The sequence below is a fragment of the Hemitrygon akajei genome, chromosome 14 (assembly GCF_048418815.1).
Source record: "Hemitrygon akajei chromosome 14, sHemAka1.3, whole genome shotgun sequence".
NCBI classification, from domain to species: Eukaryota; Metazoa; Chordata; class Chondrichthyes; order Myliobatiformes; family Dasyatidae; genus Hemitrygon; species Hemitrygon akajei.
In genome coordinates, this window is record NC_133137.1 from 48,766,973 (window position 1) to 48,785,403 (window position 18,431).

Genomic DNA, 18,431 nt, shown 5'->3' on the forward strand with positions numbered 1-18,431 from the left:
AGTTGTAATTGAAATTGTTCAGATTATGAAGGTTTTGGCAGCTAATTGCTTTGGGTTTAATCTGTACTCCACTGTCCAGCAAGTGGCAAAGACATCTGCTCACATCTAGTGCAGACTTCGACAACAGCAACTTACATTATATAGCACCTTAAGAGTGTAAACATCATGTAATAGGAGAGATAGGCAAATAGCTTGACCAAAGAAGTAAACTTTTAAGAAATCTGTTCAAAGTGGCAGCCAGAGGGGTTTAATGAGAAGATGGCACAGGGCCTTATCTAGAGCTGCTGCCTCACAACATCAGTCCCAACCTCGGGTGTTGCCTGTCTGGAGTTTAGATGTTCTCACCTTGACCAGGTGGATCTCCTCCAGATGCTCCGATTTCCTTCCACGTTCCAAAGGTGTGTGGGTTAGCACATTAATTAGCCACAGTAAATTGAGTTGTTGAGAACGTGGAGACAATAAAATGGGACCAGTTTAAGAATGGTGACGGATTGTCAGCATAGTCTCAGTGGGCCGAAGGGCCTTTTCCCATGCTCTATAGCTCTATTTTTTTAAATTAGTTTTTCAAAACATTTTACGAATTAAAAACCCCAAATCCCAATGAGGAACATTAATACAGTGCAAAATTAAGCATACAATAACAATATGCTACAAAGGAAGAGAATTAACAAAAAAGCACCTAAATTAAAGACAAGTGAGCTTAGTGTCCTCCCCAAGCCCCACAACACAAGAAAAAAACAACAATTCCAGACCAACCACCACACAATATAGAGAGTATAAGTCAGAACAGTCAAACTCCCAGACTGTGAATACACTTAGCAACAGAGGATAATAATGCCTACTACCAGAAAAAAAAGGGAGCTGAAAGCAAGGGACCGAAAAAAAAGAAGAAAAAAAAACAAAACCCCTAGTCAAGAGGAAGGATATGAAAGTACTCGATAAAAGGTCCCCAGACCTTATGGAACTTTAGATCCGAATTAAGAACTGAATAATGAATTTTTTCGAGGTCCAAGCAGGCCATAATGTCGTTAAGCCATTGCGCATGAGTGGGCGGGGCAACATCTCTCCATCTAAGGAGGATCAAGCGTCTTGCCAGGAGAGAGGCAAAGGATAGTATTCAGCATTTGGTCGGACCCAGACATAAATCTGTCTCGCCCCAAAAACCGAACAGAGCAATTAAGGGGTTTGGTTATAGGTGCTGATTCAGAATACACGATAACGTAGTGAAGACATCTTTCCAGAATTTCTCCAAGCTAGGACAGAACCAGTACATATGGATGAGAGAGGCCACGCCCCTCTTGCATTTATCACAGAGCGGACTAATGCTGGGATAGAATCGAGATAGTTCAGATTTAGACATATGGGCTCTATGAACAATCTTAAACTGTAAAAGGCAATGGCGAGCACAAAGAGGTTGAGTTAACCAATTTGAGAACTGAGTCCCAGCTCTCCTCGGATAAGGAGATATTTAAATACTGCTCCCAGGCCATTTTAATTTTATCCACAGGGGCCCGTCGTAAGGCTGCTAGTTTATCTCGGATAATTGATATTAAACCTTTACCTAGTGCATTGATGGAAAGAAATAGGTCCATAGCATTTTTCGCAGGCATTTCAGGAAAGCTAGGAATTAAAGGAGCAATTAAGTGTCGGATTTGGAGATATCTGAAAAAATGAGCGTTAGGCAGATTGAACTTAACAGAGAGCTGCTGAAAAGAGGCGAAGCGATTATCAATGAAAAGATCTTCAAAATGTCTAATGCCCTTCCTATACCAAACATGGAATGCTGAATCGTATGTAGTAGGTAAAAAAAGGTGATTATGTGCGACAGGGCTGGAAACAGAAAACCCCTGGAAACTATAGCATTTCCTAAACTGAGCCCATATACGCAAAGTGTGTCTAACAAGAGGATTAGCTATTGATCTGGGCAGACTACTAGGGAGTGCAGAGCCAAGAAGTGCAGAGATAGATAATTCTTTAGTGGAGCTCAACTCCATTGCCACCCAGTTAGGGCACTCGGGTTGGTCTTGGAAGAAAGACCAAAAGGTAGCACAACGTATATTAGCTGCCTAATAATATAAACGAAAGTTAGGTAAAGCCATGCCACCCTCTTTTTTAGATTTTTGGAGATGTATTTTATTAATTCTAGAAAGCTTATTCTGCCACAAATATGACAAAATAATAGAGTCTAAGGAATCAAAAAAAGATTTAGGAATAAAAATTGGGATAGATTGAAATAAGTATAAAAATTTGGGGAGAACATACATTTTAACAACATTAATATGACCTACCAAAGACATAGATAGAGGTGACCATTGTACCAGATTCTGTTTTATAGCATATGAAAGATTGGCAAGTTTTCACGAAAGAGATCTTTAAACTTCCTTGTGACTGTAATTCCAAAATAAGTAAATTGATTATGGACTACTTTAAAAGGGAGATCACGAAATGTTAGTTCTTGTGCTTCTTTATTAATTGGGAAAAGTTCACTCTTATGTAAATTAAGTTTATAGCCAGAGATCTGGCTAAACTGGTCAAGAAGTGAAAACATTAGAGCTAAGGACGTAGATGGATTTGAGAGAAAGAGTAATAAGTCATCAGCATAGAGAGAAACTTTATGCTCAACACCCCCTCTCCAAATCCCGGTCAATTCAGGACAGTTTCGAAATGCTATCGCCAGAGGTTCTATAGCCAAATCAAAGAGAAAGGGACTTAAGGGGCATCCCTGACAGGTGCCACGTTTGAGATTAAATACTTGGGATTTCTGAAAATTAGTTAGAACAGAAGCAGTAGGACACAGGTACAGCAATTGGATCCAGGAGATGAAACTTTGGCCGAGGTCAAATTTTTCTAAGACTGCAAAAAGGTAGTTCCACTCTATACGATCAAGTGTTTTCTCCGCATCGAGGGAAATAACACATTCAGGAATCCCAGTTGGAGGTGAGTATAAGATATTAAATAAACGCCGAATGTTAAAAAAAGGGAGACGGTTTTTAATAAAGCCTGTTTGGTCATCAGAGATAATGGAGGGAATAACGGTTTCTAGTCTATGAGCCAAAACTTTAGCTAAGATCTTTACATCAACATTGAGCAGAGAGATCGGCCTGTACGAGGAACACTCTGTTGGGTCTTTGCCCTTTTTTAAAAGAAGAATAATAGATGCCTCATTGAAAGAGGATGGCAATTTGCCGTAATTAAACGAGTCAGATAATACTGAAAGTAACTGAGGAGAAAGAAGTGAAGAGAATGATTTATAAAATTCTACAGGGAATTCTGCAATTTCCCTGAGGAGAGTGCAGAAATTGCAAAAGATATTTCTTCTGATGATATAGGCGCATTGAGTTTGGCTTTGAAATCAGATGAAAGTGAGGGGATATTCAGATTCTGTAAAAATTGATCAACAGAGATATTGTCATTCAGAGATTCAGAGGAATAAAGCCAAGAATAAAACATTTTAAATGCATCATTAATTTCTAAATGATCCGATGTAAAGTCTCCGTTCTCCTTCCGGATGTTTGTAATATGTTGTTTGGCTTTGGAACGCCTCAGCTGATTGGCTAGGAGTTTACCAGACTTATCCCCATGAATGTAAAAGCGACTCTTGCTTTCGAGAAGTTGGCGTTCGATAGGTTGAGTGGACAGAAGGTTAAATTTAGTTTGGAGTTCAACGCGCTTCTTGTATAATTCAGGGTTCTTAGTTTGGACATATATTTGATCCAATTCTTTAATCTGGTTAATGAGGTCTAATCGATCTGCACGGGATCTTCTGTTGAGATTTGCTGTGTAAGAGATTATTTGACCCCTCAGATATGCTTTCATGGCATCCCAGACAATCTGGGATGGCACTTCAGGTGATGTATTAGTGTTAAAATAAAAGGTTATCTGATCCTTAATGAATTTTTAAAAATCATCATCCGATAATAAAGTTGAATCGAACCGCCAGTGTTTATTCCTCTGAGGGAGACCAGGAAAGTTCAGAGAGAGGGTAATTGGGGCATGGTCAGAAATCAGTATACTCTGATAGTCACAAGAGTGGGCAAATGGAATAAGTTGGTTATTGAGTAAGAAATAGTCAATTCTAGTGAAGGTATGGTGAACATGTGAGAAAAAAGAATGATCTCTCTCCGTAGGATGAAGGAAACGCCATATATCAGAGATACCAAAATTAGAGAGAAACGATTGGATAGCTAAGGCAGATTTAGTAGGTGATCTGGTAACAGAGGACGATCGATCCAGATTAGGATCCAACCAACAGTTGAAGTCACCACCCAGTATAAGAGAGTATGAGTTTAAGTCTGGTAGTGAGGAAAAAAACTGTTCAAAAAAGTTAACATTATCAAAGTTGGGGGCATACAGGTTTGCTAGTGCAACTTTAGTGTTATATAGTTTACCAGAAACAATAATAAAATGGCCATTTGTATCAGAAATTTTATTATGGAGTTCAAAAGGAATATTTGAGTTAAGAATGGAGACTCCCCTAGCTTTAGCGGCAAAGGATGAATGAAAATACTGACCCACCCACTTTGACAGAAGCCGGGAGTTATCAACACAACGAATATGAGTTTCTTGAAGGAAAGCAATGTCAGCTTTGAGTTGTTTGATATGTGAGAATACCTTCCTCCTTTTAACAGGGTGATTCAATCCCTTTACATTCCAGCTCACGAATTTAAGTGCACTAGCCATTATCAATTACTCATGCATAAAAGGCAGCAGGCATATAAAAAGTCAAGCAGTACACTAGCAGTCTGGGAGCAGAGATGTAAACATAGATTCGTAAAATCAAAACATAGACATGTCCTGAGCAATAAAGAAAAACAATAAATACAGTGAGTGATGTTGGAACTGGAAAATCCACCCCACCCACACAACCCAAAACTAGATGGCTACCAAAACAAGTAGCTAGCTCTACCAAAAAAATTAACCCAAATACAACTTCCAGATCTGTGTCATTAACAGCAGTTCCGTATAAATACGATAGCAAATAGTAACTAGTTTACGCACTAGAAAACATAACTACAGATTAGAACACCTTCTGCAGAAATATAAAACTTAATACAGAGGAAATCGGGAGAAAACCAAAACTAACCTACCTGCGAAAAATTATAGAAGAATAAAGTAAGAGAAAGGGAAAAAAAAGGTAAAAAAAAAAAGGAGAAGAAAAGGAAAATTATAAATTCAGGATGAGTATTTATCAACCATTTACAGAGAGGAAAGAAAAAAATTCAGAGATTAGAAAAAAGGGTGAAGAAAAGAAAAATAAATAAATAAATAAATAAATATTTAAAAAAGGAAAAATAAATCAGCAATTGAACTGTGAACCAACAAACAGGGAAGCCTTCACTAAAGACTTCAAACCTCCAAAACAAGTTAGAGTCAGTTGTAAAACTCTGTAGATAAAGTTATACAAGAATAAAATAGATTACACACACACCAAATCCCGGGAGAGATTGTCAACAGCCCTTAGAGTTTCAATGAATAATGTCTGAGTGATTCACGTAAAGTCTGAGTCCAGAAAAAGTAATTTTACTACGAGAAGTACTTATCCACCATTTTAGGAGGTCCAATCGGGTTCCGAAGATGACTGGATAGCCGGAAGACTTGCCACAAATGCTTCAGCTTCCTTCACCGACTTAAGCCACTTGTATTTTCCAGTATTAAGCTTGATTCATAGATCAGCAGGAGTACGAAGGGAGGGTTTAAAACCACGATCAAAAAGCACTTTCATTGCGCCTTTAAACTCAGCGCGCATCTTTAAGGTCTGGGGTGCAAAATCTTCCACAAAGCGAATGGTTGTATCCTGGAAAGGAAAAGAACCTCTGCGACGTGCCTCCACAATCAGACTGTGTTTTACCTGGTATTGATGGAAGCACAAAATTACTGGTCACGGGCAGGAGACTCTATAGCTCTATGACTGAGGACTACTGAACTGTAGAGGTTGTGGACTTCTGTAGAAGGCTACTGATGAAGTAGCTTTGGTGAGCTGTCATCACGCCTTCTGTAGGTGTTAGCTATGGTTTGCTGGTGATGCAGAGAATGATTTAGAACATAAAGCATAGAATATCACACACAGTACAGGCTCTTTGGCCCTTGATGTTGTGCTAACCTTTTAACCTCCTCTAAGACCCATCTAACCCTTCCACCTACATAGCCCTCCATTTTTCTATCATTCAGAGGACTGGGATCATTAGGTTGATGGGTAATAAAGACATGGATGGGAATTTCAAGAGCAGATGAGATGAGGGAAGAGAGATTGGTAAGCAGAACCATCCTCTGTCCTAGCAGAGCTACATAGTGTGAAACCCATCTCAATCAAATATGAGACCAACATTTCTCAACAGCCTTATTCAAAACCATCTATTAGAGAGATAGACAGCACAGCTGGGGCTGAGGCCAATGGCATTAGCCTTCTTGGTGTTTGGATGTTTTTGATTTGGTGGATGGACTGTGGTTAAACTTCCAAAAGACATTTGATAAAGCAACACACCTATGTTTATTGCAGAAAATAAAAGACAGTGTGTAGGAGGTAACATTGGTGTGGATAGAATATTAGCAGGCTAGTGGAGAGTAGGTATAACTGGGTTTTTGTCTTGTTGTCCAATTTGATGTTGTGGCACAGGCAGTGGTGCTGAGGCCTCCAAATTCTACAGTTTATATGAATAAGACAGAGGTTACGACCACTGAATTTGATGATAGGAAGTTAAGTCATAAAGAAAACATAAAGGAGCTGTAAAGGGACATAGTTATGTTCAGTGGGTGGCTGTCAAATGGAGCAGGAAAAATTAGAAGCATATTTCAAGATTCAAGACTGAGATTTATTTATCACATCTATATTGATACATATAGTGAAATGTGCCAATTTTGTTAACAAACACACCCAAGGGCAGCCCGCAAATGTCACCCCACATTCTGGCAAAAACATAGTGTGCCCCCAATGTTCAGCAGCACAACATGGAACATAGTAAACAACAAAACAAGCCCATGCCTCCTTCCCACCTACCCACACGGATACGCAGTCCTCCAACCCCAGTACAGGCTGTCTTCAGCGACCTGTGGACTTAGACTCACAGGCATTGCACCTTCGACACAGGGCTCTGAACATCCGCCTCAATTTCCAGACTTCCGACCAACCTTTGTGCTTTGAACCTCAGTAGTGAACCACAGGACTCGCTGATTACTGGACACTAGGCCTTCAACTTTGGTCTTGTCATTTTGTGTGCCTAAATGATCACCGGATCTTGTTCTTACCGCCTGCAAGAAAGTCCGGTTCTGGAACCTGCCAACAACTCTCCGATCCGGGGGGTGGGCCACCAGCCCTCTTCCACACAGCTCCATTGGCCAATTACAGATGTCCCCATCTGTAGATTGCAGGGTTCCATGGGATGTATTGGGATCTAGGTTCCCTGGTGCATGGTTCACAAAAGCCTAGTATCCAGGTACAGTAAGGGTTCGATCCTGACCTTGGATGTTGTCTGTGTGTCATTTTCCCTGCTTCCATGAGGGTCTCCCTCAGATTTCCTCTCACAAACCAAGGATGTGCAGGGTGGGAGGGTTATTTAGTTACAGTGAGTTATCCATAGGTTACGGGTGGGAGAGTTTGTGAACAAGGAGTTACAGAGAAATAGGTGAGAGAAAGGATTGACAGGGTGGGATGGTTATTTAGCTACTGCAAGTTATCCATAGGTTACAGGTGGGAGAAATGAGGTGTTGGTTGGTTTGTGAACAAGGAGTTACAAGGAAGTAAGTGGTGGAAAGGATTGATAGCTTTGTTCTGATGCTTTGAACCCAATAAGATGACGATTTTCTTTCTGTGTTCTGAGAAAATACAACTTGGAAATTAAATTCAGAATGATGCTTTAGTTATACAGGGTGCAAAGAGACTTTATCTGAAGTACTGTGAATACTACACGGTAGCGTAGTGGTTAGCATGACGTGTTCCAGAGTTCGGAGTTCAATTCCGGCAGTGTTCTGTAAGGAGTCTCTGTACGTCCTCCCCGTGGAATGTGTGGGTATTTTTTGAGGTCCTCCCATAGTTCAAAGTAATACCAGGTAGGTTAATTGGTCATTGTAAATTGTCCTGTTATTAGGTTACGGTTAATCGGGTTTGTTGCTCATTACCGGAGAGGTGTAGCTTGAAGGACTGAGGGCCTAATCTGCGCTGTATCACTCAGTAAATAAATAAACAAACAAATAACATTGGTCTTTTAAGGAAAAGTGTGAAGGTATTGAAGCAGTTCAAAGAAGTTTTACTAGACTGACATCTACAATAGCTGCGCTGTTCTCTGAGAAATGGCCACGGTAAGCTTGCGTCTACCAGACACTAGAGGAAGGCGTGTATTTACGATGAGTAAGGGCTAAGTTGAAAGGAGAGGCACAGGGCAGCTGTTTTACACAGAGAGTGGTGGTGCCTGGAATGGGGGCGAGACAGAAGCAGCTATAATGGAGCTGTTCAAGAGGCTCTTAGACAGACACATAGATGTAGATGTGCAGGAAATGGACATTGTATAGGTAGAGGGATTAGTTGGTTACTAATGTAATTAGTTTAGCACAGTGCGGTTCCTGTGCTATACTGTTCTATGATCAACAAGTGAGAGGGGATGTTTGAAACATACAAAATCATGAGGCGACTCAGTAAAAAACTAAAAGATGTTTCATGTTATGGGAGTCAGTGAGATCCAATGACTGAAGCCCTGGGTATGTGTCTCTGCTTCCACTGGGTAAGTCAGAGCACTGACGCCTGCGAGCCCACAAGTCCAGGGGAGGCTAGAGGCCCGGAAGCAGCCTGTCCTGGAGCTGGAGAGCTAAGTGTGTGTGTGTGTGTGTGTGTGTGTGTGTGTGTGTGTGTGTGTGTGTGTGTGTGTGTGTGTGTGTGTGTGTGTGTGTGTGTGTGTGTGTGTGTGTGTGTGTGTGTGTGTGTGTGTGTGTGTGTGTTTATTGGTGAGTTGGTGGTAGGACGGAGAGGGTTTTTTTTGCTATCGTTATTGCTGTGGTTCTGCTGAACATGGTGGGCATGCTGTCAGAATGAGTGGTGACGCACATCCTTACATTGCAAACACGAGAAAATCTGCCAATGCTGGAAATCCAAAACAACACACACAAAATGCTGCAGGAACTCAGCAGGCCAGGCAGCATCTATGGAAAAGAGTACAGTCAACGTTTTGGGCTGAGACCTGTCAACAGGACCGTCTTCTCTTTTCCATAGATGTTGACTGGTCTGATGATATCTTTAGATTGTACTGGTTGATAATACAAATGACACCTGTCACTGTACACCTCCTGTACTAGGTAAAGTGGCCATAGATTGCATGTTTGTGTCCTTCTGCTGCAGTAGCTCATTCAGAGATGCCCTTCTGCACACCACTGTTGTAATGTATGGTTATTTCAGTTACTGTCACCTTCCTGTCAGCTTGAACCAGTCTGCCCATTCTACTCTGACCTCTCTCATTAACGAGGTATTTTCACCCACAGAACTGCCACTCACTGGATGTTTTGTTTTTCACACCATTCTCTGTAAACTCTAGGGACAACTGTGTATGAAAATTCCAGGAGATCAGCAGTTTCTGAGATACACAAACCACCCTGTCTGGCACCAACAATCATTCTGCAATCACAGTCACTTAGATCAGATTTCTTTCCCATTCTGATCTTTGATCTGAGCAACAACTGAACCTTCTGATCACGTCTGCATGTTTTTTGCGTGGAGTTGTCGCTACATGATGGGCAGATTAGGTATTTGCATTAACAAGTGGGTGTACAGGCTTGGCCACCGAGAGTATGTTTTGATGTCCGTCTGATAAATAAATCTGAATCTGAAATATCAGAATCTGACAGCCTAGAACTAGTGAGTCTCTTTAAAAGAATGGGCCTCCCATTTAACACAGAAATGAAGTGTATTCTCTTCAATCAAGGACCTGGACGGTTTCATTGTCTCATTTGAAAAAAACTTTTTCACACACCAGACACATTAGCTGTGGCTGGTTGTTTGATGCTGGTATGAATCAGTATTTCAGATACTCCACACCGTACTGTCTGCAATTCCATTTCCGTTTGATCTGCCTCTGCCATTTTCATTACAGGCTAACGACCACAGTTAATCACCTATTGTTTAAGTCCAACCTCCAGTGCTGTGTTCAATAAAGGGGAAAGTTATGATGTCAGGCAAAACCTAGCTCTTTGCTTGGTGGATATCTTGGTTGGGCCATAGGTTAGAGAAATGCGGTCAAGACCATACAAAAGGGCAAATTCTGAACTTTACCCCGTTGGATGCCATATCCTAATTCACAGAAACTGTGTCACTGTATGATTAGAGTATGGGAATTGTACTAGCTGACACTATGACTGTTGTGAATGGCAATAATACATGGGCTGGGCCTGGAAATAACATGATTTCCTCAGTCCAGATTTCTCATAATATGCCAAATACAGAGGTGTCACGTTGCTTTTCAACAACTGTAACGGGTTTTGAGCAAAGTTTAAGAGAACGGTGGGTTAGGAAGAGATGAGGTGAGTACATGATCATTGTGAGAAACTGAGGATCAGATGCTTATAATAAGTACATAATTCATTTCTTAAATTGTCTGTAATCCCTCAACTGCCCCCTTGCTACTAAGCACCCCTCACTACCCACTTCATCTTTATCACCCCCTTAGAAACTCCCATCGTTCACAGGGAACCACTGGGTTGTATTGATCTTGGGGTAGGTTAGAGGGTCAGACACAACATCATGGACTGAAGGGCCTTTGTTGTGTTGTACTGTTCTATGTTCTATGAACATTGTGAAGCTCACTACTGGCCACTCCTTCCATAAGCTCGTCCCAACACCAGCCTGAAGTTGACACATGATTTATCTCAGGGTGGTGTGGTTGACTCTAAACCGGCAGAGGTAACTAGGGCAGTTGCGTCACACTGTGCTTCAATAAAAGGCCCAACATGATCGCTTCAAAAACCAGACGCTGTATCCAGGATTTTCCAGCTTACTTGCTGGGAGTGAATTTTTAAACCAGTTTCTACACACCATGTTCCATGGATTGTTTGCTAGGCTGGATTATTGAGCCATATGATGACACCCTCGCAAAAGTCGACTGGAAGACAATCTACACCTTGATGTTGGAGAAGATTCAAGCTGCAAATTCAAAGATGTAAGTATTGAAAATTGAATCATTCCCTAACTTGTTGCTGAGCTAGATACAGCAAGATGACAAAGCATTGGAGAAGATGCAAAGAAAATACATGGACAAGTACAGGGTTCAGGTGCAGGTCAATGGGACTGAGCAGAATAATAGTTCAACATGGACTAGATGGGCTGAAGGGCCTGTTTCTGTGCTGTAGTGTTTGATGACTATATAGCTCTTAAGATCTAACAGGAATGCAGAGCTTTAGTTACAGAAAAGCAAATGAAATCTGTGGTTGTTTTTATATTGGTAAATGGATTTAATAGGGGTGTTCAAATTGAACACAGAACATGTAACTCCTTATAGAGTTCAGGCCCTTTGGCCCACGATGTTATGCCATTCTTCTAGCCTGCACTGAGTTCAACCTAACCCTTCCCTCTCCGTAGCCCTCCATCTTTCTATCATCCGTGTGCCTGTACAAGTGTCTCTTAAATCTCCCGATTTTTAAATCTCTCTACCACCCATCACTGGCAGTGTGTTCCAGGTAGCTACTGCTCTCTGTGTAAAAACCTTAACTCTGACATCCTCCCTATACTTTCCTCCAATCACCTTAAAAGAATATATCTTGTATTCTCACCCTGGGAAAAAGACACTGCCATTCTGCTCAACCTATGCTTCTTATACACCTCTAGCAAGTCGCCTCTCCCCTTCCTTTACTCCAGCGAGGAAAGACCATCAGCCGTAAGAACCGAATCAGGCTATTTGGTCCATTGAGTCACTCCGCCATTTCATCATGGCTGATCAATTGCCCTCTCAACACTATTTTCCTGCCTTCTCGTGACTTTTCATGTCCTGACTAACCAAGAACCTATCAACTTCTGCCTTAAGTACACCCATTGACCCGGCCCCACAGCCGCCTGTGGCAATGAATTCCACAGATTACCAAAGTTCAAAGCAAATTTATTACCAAAGTATATATATGTCACTATATACAAACCTGAGATATATTGTCTTGTGGACATACTCAGTAAGTCTATAGAATAGTAACCATAACAAAATCATTGAAAGACCACACTAACTTGGGCATTCAACCAGTGTGTACAAAGAAATAATAATAATAATAATAATAATAATAATAATAATAAAGAAATAGGCAATAAATATCAAGAGCATAAGATGAAAAGTCCTTGAAAATGAGTCCATGGGTTGTGGAATCATTTCAGTGATGGGGCAATAAAAGTTGAGTGAAGGTATCACCTTTTGTTCAAGAGCCTGATGGTTGAGGGGGTAATAACTGTTCCTGAAGGCTCTTGTACCTTCTTCCTGCTGGCAGCAGTGAGAAGAGAGCATGTTCTGGGTGATGGGGGTCCCTGATGATGGGTGCTGCTTTCCTACGACAGTGCTCCATACAGATGTGCTCAATGGTCGGGAGGGCTTTACCCATGATGGACTGGACCATACCCACTGCTTTTTGTAAGATTTTCCATTCGAGGGCATTGGAGTGGAGTTTCCATACCAGGCTGTGATGCAGCCAGTCAGTATACCGGTACTCTCCATTACATATCTACAGAAGTTAGTTAAAGTTTTAGATGTCATGCTGAATCTTTGCAAACTCCTAAGGAAGTAGAGGCGCTGCCATGCTTTCTTCAAAATTACACTTACATGCTGTGCACAGGACAGGTCCCCTGAAATAATAACACCGAGAAATTTAAAATTGATGACTCTCTGACCTCTGATCTCCCGATGAGGACTGGCTCAGGGACCTCTGGGTTCCTCCTCCTGAAGTCAATAATCAGCTCCTTGGTCTTGATGACATTGAGTGAGGGGTTGTTGTGATACCACTCAGCCAGATTTTCAATCTCTCTCCTATATGCTGATTCATTACCATCTTGGATTCAGCCTATGGTAGTGGTGTCATCAGCAAACTTGAATATGGCACTGGAGCTGTGCTTAGCCACACAGTAAGTGCAAAGCGATTATAGGAGATGTATATGCATACAGCCTTGTGGTGCACCACCCTCCGGCTGTGGAAATTCATCTTCATCTCCATTCCAAATGGGCATCTCTCTATTATGAGGCTGTGCCTTTTGCTTCAAGACTCTGCCACTATAGGGAACGTCCTCAGCTTTCAACATTCGATAGGTTACAATGAAATCCACCCTCATTCTTCTAAATTCCAGTGAGCACAGGCCCAGAACCATTAAATGCTTCCCATATGATAACCCAGAATCATTCTCATGAACCTCCTCTGAACCATCTCCAATGTCAGCACATCCTTTCTTAGACAAGGGGCCCAGAACTGCTCACAGTACCGCAGGTGAGGCCTCACCAGTGCCTTATAAAGATGCAGCATTACATTGTTGCTTTTATATTTTAGGCCTCTAACATTAACGCTAACATTGCATTTGCCTTCCTCACCAATGATTTAAAGTGCAAGTTAACCTTTAGGGAATCCTGCACAAGGACTCCCAAGTCCTTTTGCACCTCTGATTTTTGAATTTTCTCCCCATTTAGAAAATAGCCCAATAAATTCCTTAAGACCAACCAACCATAAGACATAGGAGCAGAATTAGGCCATTCAACCCATTGGGTCTGTTCCACCATTCCATAGTGATTGATCCCAATCCCATTCAACCCTATACCCCTGCCTTCTCACCATATCATTTGATCAGGAAATGATCGACTTCTGCCTTAAATATACCAACGGTTTTAGTCTCCACTGCTGTCTGTGGCAGAGAATTCCACAGATTCACTACTCTCTGGCTAAAAAAATTCTTCCTTACCTCTGTTCTAAAGGGTCACTCCCTCAATTTTGAGGTTGTGCCCTCTAGTTCTGGATACCCCCACCATAGGAAACATCTCCCCACATCCACCCAATCTAGTCTTTTCAATATTTGGTAGGTTTCAATGAGATCCCCCCCCCCCCCAAGCATTCTTTTAAATTCCAGTGAGTACAGGCCCAAAACTGCCAAATACTCCTCATATATTAATCCCTTCATTCCTGGAATCATCCTCGTGAACCTCCTCTGGACTCTCTCCAATGACAACAAATCCTTTCTGAGATATGGGGTCCAAAACTGTTGACAATACTCCAAGTGCAGCCTGACTAGTGTCTTATAAAGGCTCAGCATTATCTCCTTGCTTTTATATTCTATTCCCTTTGAAATGAATGCTAATGTTGCATTTGCCTTCTTTACCACAGATTCAACCTGTAATTTAATCTTCTGGGAGTCTTGTATGAGGACTCCTAAGTCCCTCTGCACCTCTGATGTTCAAAACTTCTCCCCATTTAGATAATAGTCTGCACTTTTGTTCCTTTTACCAAGATGCATTATTATACATTTCCCAACACTGTATTCCATCTGCCACTTTTTTGCTCATTCTTCCAATTTGTCTGAGTCCTGCTGCAATCACGTAGCTTCCTCAGCACTACCTACCCCTCCACCTATCTTTGTATCATCCGCAAACTTTGCCACAAAGCCATCAATTCCAATATCCAAATCATTGACAAACAATGTGAAAAGTAGCAGTTCCAATACTGACCCCTGGGGAACAACACTAGCCACCAGCCTCCTGCCTGTCAGCCATTCCGCTATCCATGTCAGTATCTGTCCTGGAACACCATAGGATTTTATCCTGTTAAGGACCATCATGAGTGGCTCCTTATCAAGTGCCTTCTGAAAATCCAAGTAAATGACATCCACTGCCTCTCCTTTATCCACACTGCTTGTAACTTCCTTGTAAAACTCTAACAGATTTGTCAGGCAAGATTTCCCTTTACAGAAATCATACTGACTTTGACTTACTTTATCATTAGTCTCCAAGTACCTCAAAACCTCATCCTTAAAAATGGACTCCAACACTTTCCCAACCACCACGGTCAGGCTAACTGGTCTATAATTTCCTTTCTTTTGCCTTCCTCCTTTCTTAAAGAGTGGAGTGACATTTGTAATCTTCCAATCCTCCAGGACCATGCCAGAATCAAGTGATTCTTGAAAGATCAGAATCAGAATCAGGTTTATTATCAACGGCATGTGATGTGAAATTTGTTAACTTAGCAGCAGCAGTTCAATGCAATACATAATCTAGCAGAGAGAGAAAAATAATAAATAAAATAAAGCATAATAATAAATAAACAAGTAAATCAATTGCATATATTGAATAGATTATTTTAAAAATGTGCAAAACAGAAATACTGTATATTAAAAAAGTCAGGTAGTGTCCAAAGCTTCAAAGTCCATTCAGGAATCAGATGGCAGAGGGGAAGAAGCTGTTCCTGAATCACTGAGTGTGTGCCTTTAGGTTTCTGTCCCTCCTACCTGATGGTAACAGTGAGAAATCATGACCAATGCATCCGTTATCTCTTCAGCAACCTCTCTCAGGACTCTGGGATGTAGTCCATCTGGTCCAGGAGAGTCATCCACCTTCAGACCTTTGAGTTTGCCTAGCACCTTTTCCTTTGTAATAGCAATAGCAATCACACTCACTCCTGCTCCCTGACACTCACGGACCTCTGACACACTGTTAGTGTCTTCCACAGTGAAGACTGATGCAAGGTACCTATTAAGTTCATCTGCCATTTCTTTGTCCCCCATTACTACCTCACCAGCATCATTTTCCAGTGGTCCAATATCAACTCTCACTTCCCTTTTGCTCTATATATAACTGAAAAAAACTTCTAGTATCCTGCTTTATATTATTGACTAGTTTGCCCTCATATTTAATCTTTTCCCTTCTTATGGCTTTTCTAGTTGCCTTTTGTTGGATTTTAAAAGCTTCCCAATCATCCAACTTCCCACTCACTTTTGTTACCTTATATGCCTTTCCTTGCCTTTTATGCAGTCCTTAACTTCCCTTGTCAGCCATGGTTGCCTACACCTGCCATTTGGGAACTTCTTCCTCTGTGGGACATATCTATCCTGTACCTTGTGAACTATTCCCAGAGACTTCAGCCATCTCTGCTCTGCTGTCATCCCCACCAGTATCCTCCTCCAATCCACCTGGGCAAGCTCCTCTCTCACGCCTCTGTAATTCCCTTTATTCCATTGTGATACTGATACATGTGAGTTATGCTTTTCCCTCTCAAATTGCAGTAAGAATTCAATCGTATTATGATCACTGCCTTCTAAGGCTTCCTTTATATTAAGCTCGCTAATAAGATCTGGATTATTACACAACACCCAATCTAAGATATCCTTTCCCTGAGTAGGCTCAAGCACAAGCTTCTCTAAAAAGCCATCTCGTAGGTGTTTAATAAATTCCCTCTCTTACGATCTGAACCAGCCTGATTTTTCCAATCCCACTGTATATTGAAGTCTCCCATTACAATTGTGTCATTACCCTTATTACATGCCTTTTCCAGCTCCCTTTGCAATCTCAATCCCACATCTTGGCTATTATTTGGAGGTCTATATATGATTCCCATAATGATTTTTTTTACCCTTGCAGTTTCTTAACTCCACCCACAAAGATTCAACATTCTCTGACCCTATGTCACTTCTTTCGAAAGATGTAATTCCATCTCCTACCAACAGAGCCACACCACCGCCTAGGCCTTCCTGCCTGTCCTTTTGATAAAAAGTATATCCTTTAATATTAAGCTTCCAACTACGCCTTTCTTTCAGCCACAACTCAGTGATCACCACAATGTCATACTGACCAATCTCTAATTGTGCCACAAATTTGTCCACCTTATTCCAAATGCTATGCACATTTAAATACTGCACCTTTAGGCTACGTCCACGCCACACCAGATAAACCTGTAACCAAAGTTTTTTCTCTTCGTTTTTACCCTCCATTCACACTAAAATGGTGTTTTCATCCCCCAAAACCGGACCTTTTCAGAAACGCTTTCCAGGGTGGGTATTTTTGAAAATGCTGCTTGGGCAGATCAGTGTGGACGGGGTAACCGGAGACTTCTGAAAATGCTATCAGACGGCAGCGTGCCTTTTCATTGTTTTCTTAAACGCAACCTAACAATTTCAGAACAGACGGCAAAGAGACTGAAGCCAGAAGAGTTAAAAATATACTCACCAAATACTTTGACCCATACCTTACTGAATAAATAAGTATACTGTACTCACTTTGCCCTGTTTTCTGTCCTTGCTTGTATGAAGGTGGTTTACCTATTCATGCAAGTACTTCTCTGACAATAGATGTGTAACAACCTAATGTAACATTGTATGGAAATACAAGATAACACTGATGCAGACATGTTTTACACATTTAACAAGGTGCTTTATTAATGCAACAGAGTTAGTCAGTTTTTCAATGTTCGTCATCAGCCGGGTCAATCTGTCCATGAACTCCCTGTCAGTTGCCTCTGTGCGCTCGAGTATTTGTTTTTTTTAACTTTTAAGTTCCCCTGCGCGAAAGCCAACAGCTATCCGTCATTTTAAGTTTTTCTAGTCTGTAACTACACAAACGCGCACTTTTATGACGAGATTCGACACCAAACATGTCACTTGTTTTCGGTAGATGTGTCCTGCGCATGCGCAGGAGAAGGAGATTCGCCGAAATCTCCGTTTCAGTGTGGATACAGATATTTTTAAAAACACTTAGTGTGGACGCCTGTCATTTTTACACGAAACCGGCGTTTTCAAAATTATCCGGTCTAGTGTGGACGTAGCCTTAGTCCTGCATTCTTCACCCTTTTGAATTTTGCCTCTGTGGAACAATTTAGGTAACTATTTGCTCTGTCTGCATTTGTACCCAGTCATTGGCTTGTCCTTCCTTACATTCACGTGACACCATCATCTACTTGTAAACCTGTTGGCTCATCCTCAGCTCTATCATCCTGGTTCCCATCCCCCTGCCATATTAGTTTAAACCATTCCCACAAGAATATTGGTCCTGCTGGGATTCAAGTGCAACCTGTCCTTCTACTAAAGTGCAGGACCATGCACTTCCCTATGATATATTCCATTTGCCACTTCTTTGCCCATTATCCTAATCTGTCTAATCTTCTCCAGCCTTCCTGCTTCTTCAACATTAACTGCCTCTCCTACTATCTTCATATTGCCTGCAGACTTGCCCACAAAGCCATCAATTCCATCCTCCAAATCATTAATGTACAAGTAAAAAGAAGCAGTTTCAAGACTGACCCCATTGATCATCGGCAGCCAAACAGAAAAGGCTCCCTTTATTCCCACTCTTTGCCACTGCCAATCAGCCAATGTTCTATCTATGCTAGTATCCTTCCTATAATATAATGGACTGTTACCTTGCTAAGCAACCTCATGTGTGGCACTTAGTTAAAGGCCTTCTGAAAATCCAAGTACACAATACCCACCAATACTCATTTGTCTATCCTGCTTGTTATTTCTT

The 18,431-nt window shown here is 41.3% G+C and overlaps 1 protein-coding gene across 1 annotated transcript in view; it reads left to right on the top strand.

The window, feature by feature from the left end:
• LOC140738184 (uncharacterized) overlaps nt 1–18,431 on the top strand; it is a 159,244-nt gene that overhangs the window by 33,377 nt on the left and 107,436 nt on the right. Inside the window, exon 7 of the mRNA XM_073065300.1 lies at nt 11,033–11,132. Coding sequence (XP_072921401.1) covers nt 11,033–11,132 — 100 coding nt within the window. The remainder of the gene's footprint in view (nt 1–11,032; nt 11,133–18,431) is intronic.